At 49.6% G+C, this 18,940-nt stretch overlaps 2 protein-coding genes across 2 annotated transcripts in view; both read right to left on the reverse strand.

Moving 5' to 3' along the window:
• The window catches only part of LOC131581151 (trifunctional purine biosynthetic protein adenosine-3-like), a 310,961-nt gene that overhangs the window by 275,422 nt on the left and 16,599 nt on the right, over nt 1-18,940 (reverse strand). The gene's annotated exons all lie outside the window — the stretch shown is intronic.
• The window catches only part of MRPS6 (mitochondrial ribosomal protein S6), a 44,961-nt gene continuing 43,815 nt past the window's right edge, over nt 17,795-18,940 (reverse strand). Inside the window, exon 3 of the mRNA XM_058843482.1 lies at nt 17,795-18,566. Within this exon, the coding sequence (XP_058699465.1) occupies nt 18,383-18,566 (184 nt within the window). The 3' untranslated portion in view covers nt 17,795-18,382. The remainder of the gene's footprint in view (nt 18,567-18,940) is intronic.

Here is an 18,940-nt window from a genome sequence, read left to right on the forward strand (position 1 = left end):
TCTAGATTTCAATTTTCTGGACACAAATGATATTAAAAAGTCATCCTGGCTGATGAGATTTAGGAGCAGGATTACAGCAAGATTGAAAAACTCCATTCTGTTGGAGAAAATCACTCGCTCCTCACCAGATTTGTGCTTTGCTGCTGCTCAGGAGATGATAAAACCCACATTAATACCCACATTAATACCCACGGTCCTGCAGCCCCTGAGGAGCCACAGGCACACCCTGGAGGAGATTCCAGCTCCATCCATTTGGAACTAATGAAAGGAAATACTTCCCAAAGATGTCCAGAAAAATCCTGGGGAATTTCCTGCCACTCAAACTCACTGGGGCAAAGAGCAGAGCCGTATTTTGTAAAAAAACAGGATCATTTAAATACTGGATGCTCCTGGAGATAAAGAAGAGGAAAACACACATTTTGGTTTTTTCCAGTCCTGTTGGGGCCTTCCATGAGAAGAGGCAGCACCAGAAATCCAGAAATGTACTTGAAAATTTCCACTGAGCTTGGCAGAGTCAGCCCAGGGCAGGATTCAGCCTCTGGAGAAGTTTGAGGTCAAGCGTGAATTGGACGTAAAATGTTTATGGAGTTCAAGGACTGCAAATCCCAGAAGCAGCTGAGGAGAGTTCATGGAAATGCTGAATCTTGTGGGATTGTCTTGCTTTGGAGCTTAGTGTCCTCTTGGGCTCCAGTGGCATGTGGAAATGTCTTTAAAAGAAGATTTCTGGTGCAACCCAAAGCCCAGAGAGCCAAGGTTGGTGTAGGAACTGTTATCAGCAATAAAATTGATAATCACTGATAGCAAAGAGCTCTGAGCTGGTAACAGAGCTCCAGGGCAGGGAACGGAGCTGGGAAGGGTTTGGAGCCCCAGGAGGGGCTGAGGGAGCTGGGAAAGGGGCTCAGCCTGGAGCAAAGGAGGCTCAGGGGGCCCTTGTGGCTCTGCACAGTTTTCCACCATTCCCAGCCCCAACTGCATCATTCCCCTGCCACCAGGAACCCAGAGAGAACTTTAGGATTTAACAAGTTCCCATTGTGAGGCAGCACAAATCCAATTTCAACCCCAGGAGCTCCAGATCCCCATCCCTGCCTGGAGCACTCTTCCTGCCTCATATCACTGTGGAGTTTGGCCCAGGCCACAGGGAAAAGCTCAAACTCCTGAGCTAAAACCCTCCCAGACCTTTCCAGTTCTTATCAGGACACCTGCCTGCAGGTTCCCAGTTGGTGAGCACCAGTGAGGTAATAACTCCTCATTATTACTATTATTATTATTATTATTATTATTATTATTATTATTATTATTATTATTATTATCATTATCATTATCACTATCATCATTATAATCATTATTATAATAACTCGATAATAAATCAAAATAATAATAATAACAATACTAATAACAAAGAAATATAATAAAATGAGTTGTAATAACAACAACTACTGTTCCCAGATAATCAGCTGTCAAATTGTACAGGCTGGAATATTCAAATCCACCTCCAAATCACTCTGAAAAGGGAACTTGGAGAGTCCTGAGCTGCTGGGCAACCAAGGAGGGCAAGTTCCAAATATCTTCTGCCACCTTAAAATGGAAATAAAAGGCACTTGGATAAGGAAAACCCCTGGTTGGTGGAGCACGTGGTGAGGAGAGCTCAGAAAAGGTCTTAAAACCCAAATTATGGAAGCTCAGGGAGCTCCCAATCCTCCTCCATTGATTCCTCCTCCCTGCCCGAGCCAGAAAGTTCCCGGGATTCTCATTTCCTGGGATCAAGGGGTTGGAAACCATCCAAGCAAGCTCCACTTGCCCACTGTCCCCTGGCAGTTCCCACATGGAGCCTCCTCCTCAGCAAGGAAAGCTCCCCCAGCTCCGTGCCAGGGAGCTGCTGGGAAAGCTGCCACCACTTCTCCCAATCAATTGTTTTAAGATGCCACCACTTCGCCAGGGCTGGAAGTGCCACTCTTTGGGGGGGGGACATCTGAAAATAATTCCTTCATTTTTTAGGTCAAACATTGCCCTCCAGCACCGCAGGGCCCACATGACAGGAGGAATTGAAGGGAGAAGTGGCCGGCTCTGGAGCTGAGATGCCCAGCACAGAGCTCCTGGTGTGGTCCAGGCTGGAATGTCATTGAATATCCAAGGCACTGAGGTTTGGAGTCAAGAGGATGAGCTGGATCCAACCTCTCCTCGGGGGTAAGGGAGGGGAGCAGCAGTTTAGGTTTCAACCTCAAGTGATACCTCATTCATTTAGGGAAAAAAAACCCAAGAGGGGATGTGAAGCTTCAGATTCCTCAGGAAATAATAAAAAAAGGGAAAAATCCAGCAGTCCAAGGCTTAATCCATGCTCTGTGACAGCTCTTTATCAGCCCATAAAGGAGCAATGAATAATTCAATTTTGCTTCAGTAAAGGCTCAGCTGGAAGGGAAACCTGAGCTTGTTGCAGTTTTCCAACTGAACAACAGGAAAAATCCAGCCAAGAAGGAAGATTTGGAATGCCTGGGATGAGAGGAGGAGCTGGCAGCACCTGGAGCAGCAGCAATTCCCTTTGGAACACCCAGCTGGGTAAGGAGCAAACTATCAAACCTGGTCTGCTCCACCTCTGTCTGCCCACCTTAATTAGAGCCCAATTCGAGAAAATTGGGATGGATTGTCTCAGGCAGCATTCCCAGGAACTGGATCAAACCCACACTGGAACCTACAGAGGGCCAAGCAGGAAGAGCAGGAGCCAAAATCCCCACCTTGGCCTGCTGGAAACCCCAAATAATCCCTCAGGAGCAGAGGTCCCCTCTGCCTCCCAAAAATCCTTCACCCTGCACTCAGGGAAAACATGCAGAAATGGGAAAACACCTGAGGAATTGCCTCCTTCTAAAGTCCCACCCCAGGCACATTCACTGTGACATTTTTGTTCTCAGCCAAAGGATTTGTTTGGATTTTTACAGAAGTAAAAATTTGCTGAGTTAGGTAAAACCCAGAATTCCATGGAATGTCTTTCTGGTGCCTTCCAGACACAAACCCCATCCCACAGGTGCTCCCAACCATGTCCATGAGCACAACCAGGGCTTTAGTTAAGCTGCTGTTGGAGGCAGGCCTCAATTATAAAATCATGGAATGCTTTGGGTTAGGAGAGACCTTGAAGCTCATCCATATCCAGATCCATGGCCAGGGACACCTCCCACTGTCCCAGCTGCTCCCAATGTCCAGCCTGGCCTTGGGCACTGCCAGGGATCCAGGGGCAGCCCCAGCTGCTCTGGCAATTCCATCCCAGCCCCTGCCCACCCTGCCAGGGAACAATTCCTGCCCAAGATCCCAAGATCCAGCCCTGCCCTCTGCCACTGGCAGCCATTCCCTGGCTCCTGGCAATTCCTGCAGCCCTTGGCAATTGTCTCTCTCCAGCTTTCCTGGGGCTCCTTCAGGCCCTGCAAGGGGCTCTGAGCTCTCCCTGGAGCTTCTCCTCTCCAGCTGAGCACCCCCAGCTCTCCCAGCCTGGCTCCAGAGGGCTCCAGCCCTGGAGCAGCTCTGTGGCTCCTCTGGACTTGTTCCAAGAGTTCCACATCTTTCCTGTGAGCAAAATTAGGCAATTTTGATTTGATGTTAAAATTGGGGATTCCAAATTCAGGCTTTTATGCACCTGACACATTCAGGGTATGAGGCTGCAAAGGGTGTGCAGGAAGATGCCAGAACAACCTGAATTTTCCAGTAAGGAATCCAGCCCTTCCCAGGGCTCTGAGTTGCTGAGCACAACTGAGGGAACTGTTCCCAGAGAACCATCCATGGGATTGTGCAGTGCAAACACCAGGCTGGGATATACAAATCCACTTCCAAAGGAATCTGGGCCCTCTGGAAAGGGAACTTGAAAAGGACTGAGTGAGGGGCAGCCAAAGAGGGCAAATCACAAACGTCTTCTACAGCCTTAGACTGAAAATAAAGGATAAATTCTCATTGCCAAGGTCAGGTTGGATGGGACTTGGGAGACACCTGGGGCAGTGGGAGGTGTCCCTGTCATGGCACTGGATGATCCTTAAAATCCCTTCCAACCCAAATCATTCTGGGATTCTGGGATTCCCTCTGAGGTGACTTTTCCTGGCTGCAGAGCTGCCTGTCCTACACTGCTGTGAGGGCAGATATGACCCTGAGCAAGGTTCTCCATCCAGGTGAAGTGTCCCAGCCCTGCTCCATCCCCTGGAACACTTCAGGAACCCCTTCCACCCCCTCATTCCAGCCAGGAAGCAGCTGAGAGTAATTGCTTGTCCTGCTTTGCTTCCAAGCCAAGGAGAAGGAGGACCAGGGAACAATAGAGGAGAAATGACACTTGTGGAACAAGGCTGCTGTAAGGGCTTAAATAATCAACTCTGACAAAGACATCCCAAAGTGTCCAATTGCTCCAGGGGGAGGGAGGGGAGCTGCACAGGGACTCTGTGTTCAGACTCACAGATCAGGGGAATTAGGGAACAGAAACGGCACCTGGGGCCACCCCAAGTCATCACCGAGGGGAGTTCATTAATAAAAGGCCGAAGGAAAGAACAGATGGCTCCATGGGGAACTCCAGGAGGGGATTTAGGCTGCCCTAGCAGGCAGTGGCATGTTTGGAAGACTTCTAATGAAGGGAATGATAAATGACTGGGAGCAAGAGAGAAGAGGGAGATCAGAAGAGCCGAACTGGAGCATGAAAAACAAATAACCCAAAGAATTCAAACAAATCAGCTCGAGGTCTGTGCAGGATTTGTCTCCATTTGTGCCTCGGTTCAGGTCAAGAGAAGGGTTTGGAGCAAAGTGTGCTCGGCTCCTGGCTTGGAGCAACAATGGAGATCCTGCCCAGCTCCAACTCCTGCTGTCCCTGGGTGCTTCTGGCTGACCCTGTGTGTCCCTGGGGTGTCCCTGGCGTGTCCCTTGGGTGTCCCTGTCCATCCCTGTCCATCCCTGTCCATCCCTGGGTGTCCCTGGGTGTCTCTGGGGTGTCCCTGTCCATCCCTGTCCAGTCCATCCCTGGCTGTCCCTGAGTGTCCCTGAGTGTCCCTGGGTGTTCCTGGGTGTCCCTGTCCATCCCTGTCCATCCCTGTCCATCCCTGGCTGTCCCTGTCCATCCCTGTCCATCCCTGTCCATCCCTGTCCGTCCCTGTGCCTCCCTGTCCATCCCTGTCCATCCCTGGCTGTCCCTGTCCATCCCTGTCCGCCCCTGTCCATCCCTGTCCATCCCTGTCCGTCCCTGGGTGCAGGAGGGGCAGAGCAGGCCCAGGCTCTGCTCCAGGCCCAGCAATGGCACCAGAGCCACGGGCAGGGGCTGAGCCCAGCAATTCCCCCTGCACAGGAGCACAACTTGTGCCCTGGGCAGTGCCCAGAGAGGGGCTGGAGTCTCCTCCTGGGGATGTTCCACAATATCCACAATCCGTGCCCAGAGGTGGCACCAGGTGAGCTCTGTGGGCCCTTCCAGCCTGAGCCATCCCAGGGTTCTGTGCCAGCAATCGTGGCTTAGGCTCCAGCCCAGCACTGAGATTAAACCACTTCACAGGTTTACCTCGCTGAGCCTGAGTGAAATCACATCAGGTCCTTATGGAAATAAACAAATCCATTAAACCCAGGCCCTGTTTCAATGCCTGGGAGGCTGCACAGTTCTGGATTTTTTTCAGGAAGCTGAACCAAGTCAAACACCACCAAGAGCTCGTAGTTAAACCAGTTTGAACAAGAGAACAAGGTGTTCCCAGAACTTCACTCAAATGGAGTCCTGAAAAAATCCTTTCCTGTGAGAGGTTAGGAAGGGGCTGGGATGGAATTGCCAGAGCAGCTGGGGCTGCCCCTGGATCCCTGGCAGTGCCCAAGGCCAGGCTGGACATTGGGAGCAGCTGGGACAGTGGGAGGTGTCCCTGCCATGGCAGGGCTGGGATGAGATGATCCCTAAAATCCCTCCCAACCCATCCACAATTCCACATTTCTCTAATTCAGCTGCAAACAGATTTGTTTCCCAGTTCAGTTCTCAGCCGCTCCGTCAGGCACAGCTGCAGTGCCATGGACTCCATGAGCATTCCAGGGGAAAGGAGCAGTCAGGGGAATCTGTGACCTCTCCATCATCATCCTCTGCTCATCCAGGCTCAGACTTTGGCTGGAATCACAGAATCCCAGAAGGATTTGGGTTGGGAGGGACCTCAGAGCCCCTTTAGTGCCAGCCCTGCCATGGCAGGGACACCTCCCACTGTCCCAGGAGCTCCCAATGTCCAGCCTGGCCTTGGGCACTGCCAGGGATCCAGGGGCATTTTTGGACCATTATGAAATCATAAAATACGAACAAGAAAAAAGAAATTACCTGAAATAATCTTTTGACTGAAGTTCCAAGCACAAACCTTCATTTCAGAGCTGACCCAAACTCCGAACTTCTTTTCTCATCAAAGTTTTGATTTTTAATTTTGGGATCAATCCAAATATTAAATCAGAGGGAGCAGCTGGAGCTGGCCCAGCAGGGATTTAGGCTGGGTTTTAGAGCACCCAGAGGCTGCTGGCACTGCCCAGGCTCCCCAGGGAATGGGCACAGCCCAGGGAGGCCCAGGCTGGGCTTGTTGGTGGCACTGGGTGATCCCTGGGGGTTTATTCCCACTCAGGATATTCCATAATTCCATAAAAGTTTTTCAGTAATTTCCCAAGAAATGCCCAATCCAGAATAAAACAAGAATTAAACCTGGCTTTAATTGCTTCAATTTAACCTGGTTGCTGGAGTCCATTATAAACCTTTCAATCTTCATTTTAAACTATATCTGATCTTATAGAAATTCTCTTACTTCGTATTTTCCTGTTATTTCATGACTAATCAATGGAATTATGCACTGACTAATACCAGCATGTCATAACATGACACAGCATCATTTAAATCTCCTTCTCTTTTACCCAAAAGTTCTATTTTTAACAGCATTAAGGGCAGTTGCTGCCTGGAACTGATCAAAACATCTTTTTTTCCCCTCATAGGATAGTTTGGTGCTTTGACACAGGAAAGAAAGGAAGATGAAATATTTCAGTCAGCTCTCAGCAGAAGTTACTCTAAATTATTTGAGAATCAAATTAAAAGAATCGAATGGAAGTGATGGGATGTTTGAACTGGGTGTCACTCTGTGTGTACAACACCAGATACAATACCCAGAAATAGCTGAAAACTGTGAAAAATACGAAATAAAACACAATAAAAAATATTTTTAAGTCAAAATCCCCACAATAATTATATAAAATAAGTATTTTTCCCCAACAATTCCTAGGAATAGCTGAAAACCCAGAAAAATCCAAAATAAAACAGAATAAAAATAATTTTTAAATAAAAAGCCCCAGCACAATTATGGAAAATGAGGTTGTTTCTCACACAAAAGGTGCAGCGGGAGGAAAAGAGCCACGTTTGATCCTGTGGTGATTTTTGATCCCAAATCTGGCTCCACCTGGGTGGTAAAAACCTCTCCCTTTGAAGCTGGAGCGGCCACTCCTGGGAGAGCAGCAATAAAAAAGGAACTGGCCCGGGAATTGTGTCCCTCAAAGGGAAGGAAGTGATTAAAAAAAATTCCATGATTCCAAATTCTCCTCATTTCTGCAACACTTCTGTGTCACTCCTCATGAACAACCACCCCTCATCTCCAAGGGTTCCCTTCAGGTGACCTGGGGTGCTCTGGGATAAATTAAAATTCCAGGAGAACTGGAAAAGGGAAGGGAAGGGAAGGGAAGGGAAGGGAAGGGAAGGGAAGGGAAGGGAAGGGAAGGGAAGGGAAGGGAAGGGAAGGGAAGGGAAGGGAAGGGAAGGGAAGGGAAGGGAAGGGAAGGGAAGGGAAGGGAAGGGAAGGGAAGGGAAGGGAAGGGAAGGGAAGGGAAGGGAAGGGAAGGGAAGGGAAGGGAAGGGAAGGGAAGGGAAGGGAAGGGAAGGGAAGGGAAGGGAAGGGAAGGGAAGGGAAGGGAAGGGAAGGGAAGGGAAGGGAAGGGAAGGGAAGGGAAGGGAAGGGAAGGGAAGGGAAGGGAAGGGAAGGGAAGGGAAGGGAAGGGAAGGGAAGGGAAGGGAAGGGAAGGGAAGGGAAGGGAAGGGAAGGGAAGGGAAGGGAAGGGAAGGGAAGGGAAGGGAAGGGAAGGGAAGGGAAGGGAAGGGAAGGGAAGGGAAGGGAAGGGAAGGGAAGGGAAGGGAAGGGAAGGGAAGGGAAGGGAAGGGAAGGGAAGGGAAGGGAAGGGAAGGGAAGGGAAGGGAAGGGAAGGGAAGGGAAGGGAAGGGAAGGGAAGGGAAGGGAAGGGAAGGGAAGGGAAGGGAAGGGAAGGGAAGGGAAGGGAAGGGAAGGGAAGGGAAGGGAAGAGAAGAGAAGAGAAGAGAAGAGAAGAGAAGAGAAGAGAAGAGAAAGAGAAGAGAAGAGAAGAGAAGAGAAGAGAAGAGAAGAGAAGAGAAGAGAAGAGAAGAGAAGAGAAGAGAAGAGAAGAGAAGAGAAGAGAAGAGAAGAGAAGAGAAGAGAAGAGAAGAGAAGAGAAGAGAAGCTCCATCCCCAGGAGCAGCCCCATGGTCAAGGCTGGATTTGGAGAACCTGTTCCAGGAAGATTCCAGAATGGGATGGAATCAGGGACAGTGACAGCAGAACCCCACAGCATCTTGGGAGGGAAACAAATGTTGGAAGCTTGGAAGCTGCAGAATGCCTGATTTGTATCTTAATATTGCCCTGATTTCACTGGAAAACATTCCAATAAAAATGGTGGTTACTGGGAACTGAGAGGCACCTGCTCTGCTCCATAATCTCTGCAGGGAATATCCCAGAATAACAGAAAGACTGAGGTGGGAAGAGCCCTTCAGGATCACCCAGCAGCACCAGCATCACCCCAAACCCTGTCCCCAAGGGCCACATCCAGACTCCTCTGGGACACTCCCAGCGACTCCAAACCTCCCCGGGCAGCTCATCCCAAGGCCTGACCGCTCTTCCAGGGAAATTTTCTTTCCAATCTCCAACCTGAGCCTCTCCTGGTGCCATTTGAGGCCATTTCCTCTCCTCCTTTCCCTTGGGACACGGCAGCACAGCCCGACTCCCCCCCGGCTGTCCCCTCCTGCCAGGGACTTGTGCAGAGCCACAAGGGCCCCCTGAGCCTCCTTTGCTCCAGGCTGAGCCCCTTTCCCAGCTCCCTCAGCCCCTCCTGGGGCTCCAGACCCTTCCCAGCTCCGTTCTCTGCCCTGGACATGCTCCAGCCCCTCCAGGGCTCTCCTGCACCAGCCACAACTGGAGCCAGCCCTCGAGGGGCCTCTCAGAGCCAGCACAGAGGGACAATCCCTGCCCTGCTCCTGCTGGACAATTCCTCACCCAGCCCAGGGTGTTCTTGGCCTTCTTGGCCACCTGGGCACCCCTGGGCTCGACCCCAGAAATCCAGGGACAGAACATTCCTCAGGCAGCTCCCTGGCATTGCCAATGGCAGAAACACTCAATGAGAAGAATTCCAAAGAGCTGCAATTGCTTCAGGAATGCGCTGAAGGAGGGATGAGAGAACTGAAGAAGAATACGTGGAAATTAATTTAATTATAGGAGGCACCTGATGCAGCTTGAAAGAAAAAAAAAAAGTACAAATACCTCCAAAGTGCAGTTTCCTGTCATAGGAAGAGGATTGGTTTGGTTCCTGACAATGAAGCTCAAATTAAAAACTAAAATTAAACTTCTTTGTACCAATAAAAAAAGAAAAAAAAATAATCAAAGAAAAAAGCAAGCACTGGAGAAAAACCTACAAAGAACTGGCCAAGGGACAAAAGAGGATCCAGACATTTCCATCTCAGTCCTGTGTGAGCTCCCAGGCAGGGCCAGCACTCTGGGAGATGTCACAAACAAACAACATCTGTTTATCTCAACTCACAGAAAGTCTTCATCTCTCCCTAAGCCTCCCTAAATCACGGCAGCCTGGAGAAGCCAGCAGCCTTCCCCAAACTCCAGAAGGCTCCCAAACAACCCCACGAGGTATTTTCAAATAAGGAACACAAAAAGAGCAGAAAACTCGTTAAACTTAATTGGCCACCTGGAAAGTCTTCTTTCTGCCAAGAGCTGCTTTCTCATTATTTTCCAAGGAATGTTTGTTAGGAATCTTTCAGGAGAACTCTGCAGAAAGCTCTGATTTTTGGAGCTGGATGGAACTGAGTGAGCTGTTGAGCTGGAGTGAGATCAACAGGGAAAGCAAAGTGAACACAGGTTCACCCCCTGGCCCAAGAAAAATCAATGACATGGAAATAAAACTTCAACTCCCTGACAGGAGGGTCCAGTTCTGGTCCCTGCAGGAGAGCCCTGGAGGGGCTGGAGCGTGTCCAGGGCAGGGAACGGAGCTGGGAAGGGGCTGGAGCCCCAGGAGGGGCTGAGGGAGCTGGGAAAGGGGCTCAGCCTGGAGCAAAGGAGGCTCAGGGGGCCCTTGTGGCTCTGCACAAGTCCCTGGCAGGAGGGGACAGCCGGGGGGGTCGGGCTCTGCTGCCAGGGAACAGGGACAGGAGGAGAGCTCAGGCCTCAGGCTGGGCCAGGGGAGGCTCAGGGTGGACAGCAGCAGGAATTTGCCCATGGAAAGGGAGCTCAGGCCTTGGCAGGGGCTGCCCAGGGAGCTTTGCAGTGCCCATCCCTGGAGGTGCCCAAGGAAGGGCTGGACGTGGCACTCAGGGCTCTGCCCTGGGGACAAGGTGGGCATCGGGCACAGCTGGGACTCCATGGGCTGGGAGGGCTTTTCCAGCACCAGGAATTTCAGGATTCCACAATTCTGTGAAAACAAAGAATGCACGTGTCTGCAGGAGCGAGGCACCTTGGTGTCTCAAGCCCTGGACTTGATTTCATCCTCCCAAAAATCCCTCAGCAAATATTTCTGGTCAACCCCCCCCCTGCCATGGGACTCCAGCTGGGCTCTGTGGTTTGGCCACACTTCTCATTGAAAGAAGCCATCACATTTCTGTGGGTTCTCACATGAGGAACACCACTATTGTCCTTTCCTAAATGCCAGCGTTTAGGGACTGCGGAATTCCCACCAGAATAACCCTGGGAGGGGGCTCGTGCTCCTCACAGTGCAATTAAGGAGGGGTTTTAGACCACAGCTGTTTTTAGAGCTCCCCGAGGTCAGCAGGAATGTCCCGGGCAGCGGGGATTGGGATGCTGGGATTTACAACCCTCTCCAGTCACTTGGATTACTCAGAGTCAGCGGAGGAGCAGAAAATCCTACACAGGGAGAAATGCTGGATTTCTCAGCAGTGATTCACCCTGGCAGCACAGAGAAATCAGGGAAATCAGCACCTAAAGAGATCCAGGAGAGCTGGAGAGGGACTGGAGACAAGAGATGGAGGAACAGGAGCCAGGGAATGGCTGCCAGTGGCAGAGGGCAGGGCTGGATCTTGGGATCTTGGGCAGGAATTGTTCCCTGGCAGGGTGGGCAGGGGCTGGGATGGAATTGCCAGAGCAGCTGGGGCTGCCCCTGGATCCCTGGCAGTGCCCAAGGCCAGGCTGGACATTGGGAGCTCCTGGGACAGTGGGAGGTGTCCCTGCCATGGCTGGGGTGGCTCTGGATGGGCTTTGAGGTCCCTCCCAACCCAAACCAGTCTGGAATTCTGGGATTCTGGAATTCCAAGTGATGGCTCCCAGCACACAGAGATCAGCTCTGGATTAGTCCCACCACCAGGAATTTCCTCACCTCACAGCCCAGAGAAGTGAGAACCTTCACCCACCCTCCGAGGGGACAAGCAGGGAGCAACCAGGGAGGCGTCACCTGGAGCAGGTCTGGGAACACCTCGGCCCTGAGAGCAAATAAATCAAATAAACAACAACCAATAAACACCACAACTCTGAGAGCAAATAAATCACCCTGGTGATCAGAGACTACGAAACTGATGCAAAAAAAATGCTCTTAATAAATCTGTTTTAACACATTTTAGTCAGAATTTTGTTGTATTTCCAGCGGTGCCAGTGACAGGACGAGGAGCAGTGGCCATGAAACCGAAACACAACAAATTCCACCCCAAAGAGAGGAAGAATCTCTTTCCATGGAGCCCTGGAGCAGCTGCCCAGGGAGGTGATGGATTCTCCCTCTCTGGAGACATCCCAAAGCCACCTGGATGTGTTCCTGTGTCACCTGCTCAGGGTGACCCTGCCTGGGTGATCTCCAGAGGGCCCTTCCAGACCTGCTCATTCTGGGATTTTGGGATTCTGGGATTTTGGGATTCTGGGATCTCAACCCCTGGAGCACCCCGTTGGGCACCAAAAGGGATCTCATGGTTCAGCCTGGCAGCCAAAGCCCACCCAGACCATTCCCTGCCCCACTCCCAGGGGATGGGGAGAGAACTGGAAAAGGGAAAACGTGTGGGCTGGGATGAGGACAGCTTAATAGGACACAAAAAGAAGGGAAAGTCATGGAATCATGGAATGGTTTGGGCTGGAAGGAAGCTTAAACTCATCTCATTCCACGGGCAGGGATGAGTCCCAGGCTGCTCCAAGCCCCAGTGTCCAACCTTGGACAGTGCCAGGGATGAGGAGCACGACCCAACACCCCCAACTCCCACTCCAGCTCTGCCCATGTCCTGCATAACAAACAAAGCCTTTGGCTCTGGAGTTTCTCGCAGAACTCCTTTTCCAGCCCAAGATTCCACAGCTTTTCCTTCCTGGTGATCATCCTGCTGCAATCCCAAACAAATCTGAGCAGCACCAGCTGCACCAGGTCAGTTTTGGTTTTGCTTCTCTTCCCTTTTGGGCTGGGTGCAGCTCTTCTGGAATTGTTTTGTTCTCAGTAGTGGGCAGGGAATTATTTATAGGGGATCCCAGGGATTATCAGAGCAAATTCTCTGCTCTTTCCAGTGGCTGGGACAACTGGGAATACCCTACCCTCGGAGTGAGCAGCTTGGAGGATCCTTCATGCCTGTGCCAGGAGCTGAAGTCCCTTCATCTTTAATATTTAAGGAATATTTTGTTCCCACCATTCCCTGAGCAGAAGAGTGAGAATGCTGCCTGTGCATCACTGGGATAATGATGGAGCATCCTGCTCCTGGCTCCCTCCTGGCTCTCCCAGGTCCCACAGATGTCATTGTCACCCTGCTGTCACCCAAAACCGGGGAACAGCCAGGCTGTGAGGGCATGAGGTGTGCCACGAGCCTCCTCCACTGCTTCCAAGGGGAATTGGGGAGGGAAAATCCAACTGAAAGCATTTTCCTCCCTACCTGTGACTTTACATCTGCCCTCAGCACAAAACTGAGCTGAGCTGAGCAGCCCTGGAGAGCCCTGAAGTTGTTGGACATTCCCCAAGGAATGTTGGACATCTCCACCAGACTGCAGAGAAGCTTCTTGTGAGGCTTCAGCAGCAGAATTCCCAATTCTGGAACCCTGCTGAGGTGGCTGAGGGATTCCTCTTGGGATAAAGTGCACTGCACTGTCAGGGTACATGGAATTATGGAATGGTTTGGGTAGGGAGGGAATTTAAATCACCCCATCCCATCCCTGACAACTTCCACTGCCCCTCTGTCCAACCTTGGACACTTCCAGGGAGCAGCCACAGCTTCCCTGAGCATCCCCAACTCCTCTGTTCCTCCAAACCTCAGCTGGGGGCCTCTTACAGATTCAGTGGAGTCTCACCATCCCACAAAACACCCCTCAGGATTTTCCCAAGCCAGATTCCCTCCGTGCCAGCAGCACCCTCCACACACGCCCGACTTGGCAGCCCAAGCACGACCCAAGCCCAGCAGGGATTAAAGCTCCCAGCATCCAACCCCTCCCAGGAAAACATCCTTGGAGAAAGCAACCTGGAATACTTCAGGAGTGGAATCTGTCAGTGCCAAGCTCCCCCTCTTCCATGGGTGCTGCCTCCTTATCAAGCATCTCGTTTGCTGGAGTTTGTGTTTTTCCAAAGGCTCTTCAGTGGGATGTTCCAGGAAAATCCTGCCAGCACCCAAGCTGGAGAGAAGTGAATCATAAAAATCTCAAAGGCCAATTAAAACCCCTCATATTTTAAACAATGCTGATGATTTTTAAGCTTGTGCTTCCAGGCTTTAAGTTGAAAATAGCTGGGGAGGGGTTTGTCTTAAAATTGGAGCTTTCCAGAACCTAAAAGGAGCCTGAAAAGTGGAATGGATTCAAACTGAGAGGGACGAGGTTCAGATGGGATCTTGGGCAGGAATTGTTCCCTGGCAGGGTGGGCAGGGGCTGGGATGGAATTGCCAGAGCAGCTGGGGCTGCCCCTGGATCCCTGGCAGTGCCCAAGGCCAGGCTGGACATTGGGAGCAGCTGGGACAGTGGGAGGTGTCCCTGCCATGGCTGGGGGGCTCTGGATGATCCCTAAAATCCCTCCCCACCCAAACCAGTTTGTGATTCCATGAGAGAATGGAGATCCTGGGCTGGACACGTCCTGGGAGACTCTTTGGGCAGAAAGAACCCGGTCACATCCTAAAAGAAATTCCTGACTCCAACAGCCCTGGTTTGTATCCCAAAGTCTTCCTTCCTCAACAACAACCCAGCAAACGGAGCTGATCCCACCAAGGGACAGGGATGAGTTTCAGGGATCAAATCCCAGATCCAGCTGCAGGAGCCCATGAGCCAGGCTGACTTCTGCCATTCCAATCCTTCCCTGGATGACTTCCCAAGCAACACCTCCCTGGCTGCTGCTGGATTTCCAGAGTGACCCTGAAACAGAAGATCCTGCAGTTCTTTATGCTCACCCTGCCAGCAAAAGGGATTTTGGTGCACTCTGGATTCAGGGAGAAAATCCTTGTGTGCTCAAACTTCCCAGGATCAGGGCAGTGAAATTCTTTGATGGTGCAGTGCCCTCAGCCTGCTGGAGAAACCTCCAGAGTGCAAAATTCCCCCATGGAAGAGAAAAGTTCAGGAAAAGAGAGGGATTGAGGACATTCCCAAGATCTTCCCCATTTGTTGGCTGAGCAAACCTTTCCAAGCCAGAGCTTCCAGTTGTTATTTGAATCATTTTCCCCAAGGCTGTGTATCCCCAAAATCCACAAACAAAAAACCCAGAGGATTTAGGAGCAGAAAACTCCTCATTTTCTACCCTCAGACAACCTGAGGAAGGGATGAGGAGCATCACTGTTGGATTTTTTGGGAAATAAAACTCAAATCCTGGTGTTCCAACTGCTCAGACCTTTGGGAATGGTCATGGAATTGTTCACTCAATTCTCAAACTGGACATTTCAGGCCATGGTTTGGCTGCACGGCTCCTCTGGCTCTCCAGTGTCCTGAAATTTCACTCTTGGAGATCCAGAGCTTCTCAGAACCCCTGGACAAACTGGGCTGTGGACAATCAAAAAAGGTGGAACTCATCCCAAGGTTTCCCTTCCTCCAGGGGGATTTATGATCCCTCAGGGCACAAAAAAGCCTTTTTTTCTTGGCACAGCTGTTTGCTCAGTCCCAGGACTGCTCCAGTTTGATCCCCTCACCTCCATTCCGGTGTTGCAGCTTCCCAAAATATCCAACTCTTGGTCTGGGAGCTGACTGGGATTAACAAATTGGAACTCCCCACTCCACCTCCTATTCAAACAATAAAAAGATTTTAAAAGTCCCTATTAGAAATTATCCCTTTAGAGGAAAATAGTACCTGCAGTTGAGAGGCAGCTGTGGAGAGGTTTATAAATAAACCTGGGTGCTGAGACAGCTCTGGTGCTGGAGTCCTGCTCCTGTCATCCCCCAAACCTGGGATAAAATAGGAAATGGATCCCTCAGAAAGAGGGACACAAATGATCCTAATTCACCCCAAATGGTGGCAAATATTCCAGAATAAGCTGAAGGGCTCAAACAGCATCCAGGATTTTCCTGCTGAATGCAGGAGAGCCCTGGAGGGGCTGGAGCGTGTCCAGGGCAGGGAACGGAGCTGGGAAGGGTGTGGAGCCCCAGGAGGGGCTGAGGGAGCTGGGAAAGGGGCTCAGCCTGGAGCAAAGGAGGCTCAGGGGGCCCTTGTGGCTCTGCACAAGTCCCTGGCAGGAGGGGACAGCCGGGGGGGTCGGGCTCTGCTGCCAGGGAACAGGGACAGGAGGAGAGCTCAGGCCTCAGGCTGGGCCAGGGGAGGCTCAGGGTGGACAGCAGCAGGAATTTGCCCATGGAAAGGGAGCTCAGGCCTTGGCAGGGGCTGCCCAGGGAGCTTTGCAGTGCCCATCCCTGGAGGTGCCCAAGGAAGGGCTGGACGTGGCACTCAGGGCTCTGCCCTGGGGACAAGGTGGGCATCGGGCACAGCTGGGACTCCATGGGCTGGGAGGGCTTTTCCAGCACCAGGGATTCCAGGATTCCACAATTCTGGGAAATTGGCTGAGCTGCCACTCCAGCTCTTTCCAGAGCTGGGCAGGGACCCCGAGTGACCACGGGGACATCGCAGCCCCTGAGGTGTCGTGCCCAGGCTGTAAAAGCAGGGAAGAAGGAGGAAGAAGGGGAGATGTTCCCTCCAGCTCTGTTTTTGTTTGGATTTCATTCTTTTTCCTTTCCACTCTTAATTCTAATGAACATTCAAAGTGAACTTGATGAAATATATTCACATCAGGAAGCCATGGCTGGAACACAACTTGGGCTTCTGGGGAGCTCTTTCTCAGCAAGTTTCTGATCAGGAGAATTCTGCAGAGTAAAAAGGAAGCTTTTACTGGAATGTGTTGTGGTTGGTAGAAGAGTTTCTGGAGTTTGAAGGAAAATGTTTAATTAATTAAATTAATGAATATAATTAATTGATTCTGAATTGATTCTTCCTCAAGGTTGAGGATTTCCCTGGATCCCTGGCAGTGCCCAAGGCCAGGCTGGACATTGGGAGCAGCTGGGACAGTGGGAGGTGTCCCTGCCATGGCTGGGGTGGCTCTGGATGATCCCTAAAATCCCTCCCAACCCATCCACAACTCCACATTTCTCTAATTCAGCTGCAGACAGATTTGTTTCCCACTTTGGTTGATTCTCAGCCTCTCCATTGATCTTGAAATTGGGACAAATTAAATGCAAAATTTAAAACTACAGCAAGGAAGCTGAAAAAGGACAAATAACATTTTTACATTTCCAGCCTTCACTGAGCTTCACATAGCCGAGTTGAAATCTTATTTATTCCCCTTCCTACTCAACCCAAATCCAGGTCCCAAATTCCAGGTCAGAGGCAAAATCCCTTTAAACCCCAGGTTTTCTGTCCACTTTCTGTTCCAGGAAAACTTCAGAGAAACCCCTGAGTAAGAAACATTCTTGCAGCTGGCATTTTCTACAGCAAAAATGTGAATTTTCAGCAGCTCAGGGAGCCAAACTCAGGGCAGATTCCCAAATCCATGGCTCCTCCTGGCTGAGCTCATCCCAAGGTGTATCCCACAAGGAAAAATCATGGATAAGGAAAACTCTGCCTGGGTAAAAGCACCTCTAATACAGATCTAGCTTCAGGGAGTGTGTAGTGCATTCCCTTTGTTCTTCCAATGATTTTTCCAGGAAAAAAGAGAATAAAAAAAAAAATCAGATTGAAATAAAAATAAAAAACCATGATGAAAATTGAACAAATAAACCCCACAAATCCAGACATTCATAACTCTTAAAGTAAGATGTAAGATGTTACTTTTTTTTCTGATGCATTTAAAAAAAAAATATAAAAAAAAGAAGATATTCAGAAGAACTTATTTTCCTTCCCAAATTTCCACATCCAAGAGAAAAAAAAAGAGCACAAAACCCCCCTAGGAATGATCCAACCACTGGACTTACATCAGAGAGCAGGAGGTCTTTATACATAACAACAATATCACTGATTTTCCTCCTGTTTTCAACAAAAGAAAGACAAAAAAGACACATGAACACTTTATTCTGATGTTTTTCCCAGTTTGAAATGTCCACTTGATGGCAAAAAAAGCATCTTTGATTCTCCTGCTCCTACAAAAGCTTGGGGGGTTTCTAATTCCCACCTGGAATTCTGTAAAAAGGATTTTTTACCTGTGCTTTGAACATTATTTACCTCGAGGACCATGAGGTGGCTTTTGGCAGTGCAGGTTTGGGGATTTTTTAATACTTAAAAAAACAAAAAACGTGTCAGGTTTTATTTTTAACCACACTTTTATTGCCTTTTTTTCCCCTCCAAAACAACCCCCCCACCAAATCACATCCTAGATTTCTATATTTCCACTGCAGACATCTTAATCTCTCCTGTAAATATCCATATTCTGGAGTAATCTCTGGAAAAAATGCTATTTATAGCCTCCTGCTGCTGGAGAAATCTTCATTATCAACATAATGCTCTGAGAGAAAAGCAAATCAATTTGCAGAGTTGTCAAATATCAAGATAAGCACCCAGATTAAAACCATTCCAATTATTTGAACCAAAATAATGAGGATATTGTGATAGACCACACACATCCCCTGGTCATAAAGGGATTTTTTTTTTTTAATGCTGGACAGGAATTATCACAATTCTTTTCCACAGCAGCAATTAAAAAAAAGAAAAAAAAATGATTAAGAAAGGTTTGAAACATTTGAGATTTTCAGTTTTTTTTGGAGGAGAGTTTCTCTTCAGGGCTGACTGGGATGATGCCACCACATTCTTCTGCCTTGGCCACCTTGGGGTGTTTGATAAAAGCCCTTCTGATGACATCAATGTCCCGACCCAAATGATCCATCATGGGGGACACGATGGAAGGGGGAGCCTCCAAATCTATCAGAAAATACCTGCAATGACAAACACACCAAATAAACCAAAATACCTGAGCTGCAACAGCTGAAATTCAAGGAAATAAGGAGGTTTCTTAACAGAATTCTTAAGTTTTTTCTGCTCCTGTGAGATTTTTTTTTTTTTAAATGGGAGTTCCTAAGTTGTTTATTTTTTTGGATTTTGGTGCCTGGGTTGTTTGGAATAAAAGCTCAATGTTAGCTTGATTTCAATGATGAAATTGAAATTTTCAATGATGAAATTGAAATTTTCAATGATGAGAAGTTCAGTTGAATTCTGTTGGAATCATGGAATATTCTGAGCAGGAATGTGTCCCACAGGATCATCCAGGCACCCACCAATCCCAGATTTTCCCTGGGAATGCTGTCCCAAC

Source organism: Poecile atricapillus, chromosome 1 (genome assembly GCF_030490865.1).
Source record: "Poecile atricapillus isolate bPoeAtr1 chromosome 1, bPoeAtr1.hap1, whole genome shotgun sequence".
NCBI classification, from domain to species: domain Eukaryota; kingdom Metazoa; phylum Chordata; class Aves; order Passeriformes; family Paridae; genus Poecile; species Poecile atricapillus.